Below are 7,098 nucleotides of genomic sequence, written 5' to 3' on the forward strand. Positions count from 1 at the left end.
CAATTCAGAAAAGAAAATCTTTAACTGGATACCAAATTTTACTCTTCTTCATGTTCATTGTCCAGTACTTTCATGGGAATTCCCTATTGGCCATGTCTTTCCCACCCCCACCCTCTACCTCATTGCATGACCTCGGTCTTCTGTTCCATGGAGAGAAGTTCTCCTCAATCTTCCCTTCACTCCTTAAGTCCACACATGCTGCACTCACCAAACTGCTCCAACTTTGGAGCACAAAAAATTTAAATAATATCAAACTAATTCCTCCAAGAAATACAAAAATAAGGACAGATTTTTTCAGAATTAAATGGAATCTTAATATCGCAAGCTGAGGCATTTCCCTTTACTTCACAAGTTTTAGAGCCCTCCAGGGATAAATGAACAAGTATATGACTTGCCATTGCATAAACTAAAGTACTCACCAAGGGGTCCTTCCTTTGAATAATGAGCTTTCTCTAAAAACAAATTCTATCTTCCATCCTTAGGATCACAGCATAATAGGATGAGGAGGGGAAAGAGAAGAAAGAGAGAGAGCAGGCCCTGGCCAGTGTTGCTCAGTTGTTAAGAGTGTCAGCCTGCACACTAAAGGGTCTTAGATTCGTTTCCCACTCAAGGACATGGACCTGTATTGCAGGTTCAGTCCTCGCCCCAGTCGGAACGTATTCAGTCTAAAAATCAATGGAAAAAGTATCCTCTGGTGAAGATTAACAACAACAAAAGAGAGAGCAGTTCAATCATCCTTCTAGAAATCCAAGGATCAGAAATACTAGAATTAACTTTCAGAGTCCTCTGCTACATTATTCTAAACAAGTTTATAATTAGAGGTATAAGCAGGCATACACTCAGAACATAACAGAACTTCTCAAGCCCACCCATGCTTGTATATTTGCCAGGAAAGACAGAAAAGTATTGGAAATGACATGCAGCAGCTGGAGTCAAAGCAAAGTCACCACTGCATGCAGTGACTTTCAGACTTGAGGCCAAGAACAGTAAGCTATTATAAGAAAGTACAAACAAAACCCAGCACACAACTGATTCCAGATAAGTTTGTGGGGGAGAAAATCACCCCATAATTTTAGATGGGTCCATTCTCACCTGTATGGTCCAAGTTGTCTACCAAACCTGCCAAACCCCAACAAAGACAGCAAGTATCCAAGGAGTACTCCAACTATTTGAAACCATCCTCTGTCTCTACTGCAATGAGAACAATGGAGTCCTCAAGACTAAACTGGAGGTGACTAAATTTTACTCAACTTACCTAAATTTAGGGTTGTTTATATCAACACTAGAGGCCCAGTGCACGAAATTTGTGCACTGGGTGGAGGGTGTCCCTCAGCCCGGCCTGCACCCTCTCGCAGTCTGGGATCCCTCTCACAGTCCAGGACCCCTCGCTCCTCACCACCCACCTGCTCACTGCTCCTTAGCACTGCTGCGGAGGTGGAAGAGGCTCCTGCCACCACTGCTGCGCTCACCAGCAGTGATCCCAGCTTCTGACTGAGCAGCACTCCCCCGCTGTGAGCACACTGACCATGGGGGGGGAGGTGGGGGCCATTAGCTCCTGCATTGAGCTAATGGTGGTCAATGCACATCATAGCAACCAACCGGTGGTTCCAGTCATTCCACAGTAACAATCGTTTAGGCTTTTATTATATAGATTCAGAGAGATCAAAACATGGGGGGGAAGATTAGCTCAATTATTGAAAATTAAGTACATTTTCCATGTATTTCTGGAGATAATGTGGGTAAATATGTGATCCCACAACATTTTAAAGAAAGAAATCACAAAAAGTGGAAGTCATTAAGCAAGATCATGTTGTTCTTCATGGTGTACTTTCTAGATACGTAGAAATGATTCCTGCTTGCTGTCAAAACAAAATATAATGAGGATCAAGGGAATGAATGTCTCAAGGGAAAATGTTTCAGGGTAGAACTCTCAAGAGGTAAATAGTTTTCTATAAACCTCTTGACAATTTTATTTTTTTTAGAAAATACTCTATCAAAGACAATACAGCCAATAACATAATTGATGTAAAATTCAAGCCACTTAGGTAGAGAAGTCGCAATCTATAAAGAGCCTCCACGGGCAAGGGGCCTGATAGATTATTAAAATAGTCAATGTGGCCATTACCTGGATGATTATAATTCCTCTCTAAAGCAGAAATCCAGCATCATCACAAGCCTAGGAGATCCTCTGAAAGACACTTTCTTCGCCCATTGTGCTATTCTACCTGAGAAAGAACAGTCTTCTCCAGGTTTTGCTGCCGTGTCCATGTGAGTCCAAGAAGGGAAGCATTCCTAAAGCCCCATCAATTCACAATAGGAGGAAAGACTTAATTTCTAGACTTTAAAAGTTTCAGTAACTGGGGGGCAGAAGGGAGGGGAGTAAGAGATCACCCGAAGGACTTGTATGCATACATATAAGCATAACTAATGGACATAAGACACTGGGGGGTAAGGGAGGGCAGGGGATTGTCAAGGGCGGGGGGTGGGGGAAGGACACATATGTAATACCCTTTGTAATACTTATTATAATATTTTTTTAAAAAGAATAAAAAAAAAGTTTCAGTAACTTTGTCAAAAATTGTATTAGTCTATGTCTTTCCCCCATCTTCTTCCTTACCTCATTGAGCCTCTATTCACAGAGTTAATAAGTTAGGCATATTCATTTTTAATTAAATTGGCCTTTCTCCAGAGTTGAGAACTTTCTTCTTTGAATTGAATTTTAAACATTTATTTTCTCTTTTCCCAATTTGAGGGAGGAAATAAAGCCAAGAGCAAAGACTTAATTTCCAGTTCAATGTAAGTACAAATATGAAAGATGCATCAGATTCAGCATTACTGAGCAAACACAAGTATGGTGTACTTAACCCTTCTTTTCCCAGTGATGACCACACTTAGTCAACTTACTTGAAGGTTAAATAATAATGAAGATTGAATATGTTTGAGATTAGTGTTTGTAAAAGGGTATATTTAGTGATAGATCTATCAATGTTCATATCTCTGTTTAATTAAAGTTTAATCTAAATATATTTTAAATTTTGTTGTTTCTTAAGAATTATAAGATGGTTTAGTTTAAGGAACAAGTAAAAGTACAAAAGAAACTGTTAATAGGAAAATTTCTTTTGGAACAAACTATTCATCAAAGGTAGTTTTCAAATAACATTTGACTCAGATGTTTAATACCTTTAAAGCATTTTTAAGAATCTAATCTGTTGGAAGGCAAATAAGATCTTAAAATAACAGCATACTAAAGGTCAAATCCAATACTATTCAATGCTATTATAATCCAAAACATCAAAACTATTCAACGACTTTGGTCAATCAATAAATTTAAGTAACATTCTAGAGCAAATGAAAAGCATGGATAATGCCTTGAACTTTGTTTACACTGGGAATAGACTCAATTGCTGAAATACATGTGACATAAAACATGAGAAATGTGATCACAGAGGGAAACAGGATGCAGAATTAATGGGAACTGGCAAAATCCAGTCAATCAGCTAATAAATATTTATTAACTTACTATTGCCAAGCACTAAGGCAGGTGCTGCAGAAACATAAAAAGAACAAAATAGACTATGGTTTTGTTCTAAAGGTGTTTGTAACCTAGTAGAAGAAACCAATGAGCATTTAAGCAAATAGCTCTTATTACACTATACTGCAATTGCCTTTTATAATATAAATTCTTATCTCCCAGAAGACTGTTTTCTAAAGAAAAACTCTTCCCAAAGCAGGTGGCAGCCAAAGTGAATCCTGAGGAATGAGGTTGTTAAGATGAATAAGGAAACTCCAGAAAAAGTAGGTCCAGAAAGAAGGAGGGTGTGGTGCTCTGAGGGAACCAAAGGAAAAAAGACTAGAAATATGCAAGGGTTAAATCACAAAGATTCTTGTATATCATCGAAGGAGACATTTTAAGGATAAGTCAGAGACCAACAATAGGGATGGTAATTGTGGAGTAATTGTTCTGCACTGCTTCGTAACACCGGAACGCACTTCTCTATGATTTCCCTTTGGGCATAACCCATCAAATGCATTAACACTATTATTATTAGAGGCCCAATGCACGAAAATTCGTGCAATAGTAGACCTTCTTCCACATGGCTGCCAGCACCAGCATTCCTCTGGGACCCTGACTGCTTCCCTTCTCTGGTCGCCCCCAGGCACCCGGGACCCAGGCTGGCTTCCCTCCAGCCCCGGCTTTGTCAGGAAGGACATCCAGAATGACGTCCGGAAGACATCTGGTCTAATTAGTATATTACCCTTTTATTATTATAGATAGTGCCTTGTTTTTCAACACTTGTATGTAGTGTTTCCCATAGAAGGTGCATTTCAGGGCAGCCAGAAAGTAAGCAGCCTCTGAGGACTTGTCTTGCCAAGCAAACCTAGATGATTAGTAGCAAATGCTTTCTACTTAAAATATAGAAATCCTTTGTTTACGTCCTACACTGGTCATCAGACAAAAAAGCATTCTTACCACCTCCTTGTGTTGTATTTCCCTTGTCTGACTTCACCATTCATCTTAGCAGAATACAGAAAGAACATGGGAAACACCGAAAACACATCTCTGGACACCATGGTCACAGATTTCATTCTCCTGGGCTTACCTCACCCCCAAAATCTGAGGATCCTCCTCTTCCTGATCTTCTTCATCATTTACATCCTCACTCAGCTGGGGAACCTGCTCATTCTGCTCACTGTGTGGGCTGACCCAAAGCTCCATGCTCGCCCCATGTACATTCTCCTGGGTGTGCTCTCATTCCTGGACATGTGGCTCTCCTCAGTCATTGTTCCTCGAATTATTCTAAATTTCACTCCCTGCAGCAAGGCCATCCCATTTGGTGGTTGTGTGGCTCAGTTATATGCCTTTCATTTCCTGGGCAGCACCCAGTGCTTCCTCTACACCTTGATGGCCTACGACAGGTACCTGGCAATATGCCGGCCTCTGCGCTACCCCATGCTCATGAATGGTAAGTTATGCACCACCCTTGTGGCTGGAGCTTGGGTGGCTGGCTCCATCCATGGATCTATCCAAGCCACCTTGACTTTCCGCCTGCCCTACTGTGGGCCCAACCAGGTGGATTATTTTTTCTGTGACATCCCCGCAGTATTGAGACTGGCCTGTGCTGACACAACTGTCAATGAGCTTGTGACCTTTGTGGACATTGGGGTAGTGGCTGCCAGTTGCTTCATGCTGATTCTGCTCTCCTATGCCAACATAGTCCATGCCATCCTGAAGATACGCACTGCTGATGGGCGACGGCGGGCCTTCTCCACCTGTGGCTCCCATCTCACCGTGGTCACAGTCTACTATGTCCCCTGTATTTTCATCTACCTCAGGCCAGGCTCCAAGAGTCCCCTGGATGGGGCAGTGGCTGTGTTTTACACTGTTGTCACTCCATTACTGAACCCCCTCATCTATACACTGAGGAACCAGGAAGTGAAGTCTGCTCTGAAGAGAATAACAGGAGGTCGAGGGGCTGCAAGTGAAAACAAGTAACCAAAGGCTCAGGAACTACCTCCATCTTTGTTGCTACCACTCTGCATGTGGCAAACATTCAACAAATAGATGTTAGTTTCAGCTTAATTGAATGTAAATCTGCTATGAAGAGCTTCTGGTGCTATATTTAACCTCAATATATTGGCCAGCATTGTTTTACACTTTTCTAACCCATCTCTCAGAAGAAAGCACATTCTACACAAATAAATATGAGGAATAAATGCTCTATCTAGGAGGAGAGGGGGTTATTTCAGGCAAATTTAGGGGAAACCAGCATAATGCCAACCCATCCCTCTTCATCCATTTGCTTCATTCCTAATTTCCCAAGCCGCTAGGCATTCAGGATTGCTTTGCTTAGGTCAAAGTTATCCTCCCAAGCACTTGGTGTGAATTTCTGTGGATTGTCTGTGTTTCCTTCCAGCCTTCTCTATCCTCCATGCAATAATTCACCAACTTGTGTTCACTCCGTCTCAGGAACGTCTCTCTGGCTTCCTAAGTGATCCTTTTGTTATCCCCATCCTCATCCATACCGCTACCAGATTTTCCTTTTTGAAATACAGGACTCAGTGTGTCATTTCCTCTTTGTGAATATTCACTGCCTCTCCACTGCTTATAGATAAAGCCAGACTTCTTAGCTTGGAATTCAAAGTCCTCCACAATCGTATCCCAACACACCTTATCTCCTAAGATATCTCTCTTTCCTACTGGCTCCATTAATTTACCTGCCATTCTTTAAACGTTCTTCTTACTTTGGGGCCTCTGAGCCTTTGCTTAAGATATTCCTATATCAGAAGTACTCCTCATATTGTTAAATTGATGTTTTGTGCTTCCTTCATGGCCCAGGAAAAATTCTTATTCCTACAAGTTTTCTTTGATTTTTCCCAGTCAGATCTTATCACTTTCTCCCTGTACTCCTCTAGTCCTTTGAATTTTATAACAGCACTTATCATAGGCTGGCCTGTACTGTAGTTTAGATCAGAGTCCCTGGAGACCAGAAAGAATGTTGTATTAGTGTTTGTGTGTTGTAGCCCCCTTTTCCCTAATATCTACTTGTAGGCACTGTGGTAGAGATGGCTAATTGCCCACCAAAATCCATTCTCTTCATCTTCCCTAGTCAGAGAGCTGTAGCTAGAATGTGGCTGCCCCACTCTGGACTTTTCCTGGTCCCTCTTGCAGGCAAGGGTATTTATATATCTAAGTTCTCCCAACATGAATATGAGAAGAGTTTATGTATATGTGATACTTCCAGACCTGGCCCTCAAATCTGGCCCAGAAACTTTCCTGTGTTCTTTACCTGCTCTGAGGTGGAATGGCATATGACAGGAACCCAGACCCATTAGCGGTACTCTGTAACCAAGTGGAGATGGGTCATCTGCCAAGCTGGAACACTCACCTCAGAATTTTAAGAGAGAGGAACATAAGCCTCTAACTTCTTTAATCCAGAGATTTGTTATTGGGTTACTTTATTATAGCAGCTTTACCACATTCTAATTAATATTTCATTCAATTGACAATTTTCAAAAAATTAAAACAGCACCAGGAACGCCCTGGCCAGGTGGCTCATTTGGTTGGAGTGTCATCCATATACCAAAAGGTTGAGGTTT

The 7,098-nt window shown here is 41.4% G+C and overlaps 1 protein-coding gene across 1 annotated transcript; it reads left to right on the forward strand.

The window, feature by feature from the left end:
• Positions 1-4,452: 4,452 nt before the first annotated feature.
• Positions 4,453-5,494, forward strand: LOC102420111 (olfactory receptor 10G2-like). The gene has a single exon (XM_006087515.1). It carries the CDS (start codon positions 4,538-4,540, stop codon positions 5,492-5,494), a length of 957 nt encoding a protein of 318 aa, XP_006087577.1. The 5' UTR covers positions 4,453-4,537.
• Positions 5,495-7,098: the final 1,604 nt, after the last annotated feature.

The sequence above is a fragment of the Myotis lucifugus genome, unplaced genomic scaffold (assembly GCF_000147115.1).
Source record: "Myotis lucifugus unplaced genomic scaffold, Myoluc2.0 scaffold_38, whole genome shotgun sequence".
NCBI classification, from domain to species: domain Eukaryota; kingdom Metazoa; phylum Chordata; class Mammalia; order Chiroptera; family Vespertilionidae; genus Myotis; species Myotis lucifugus.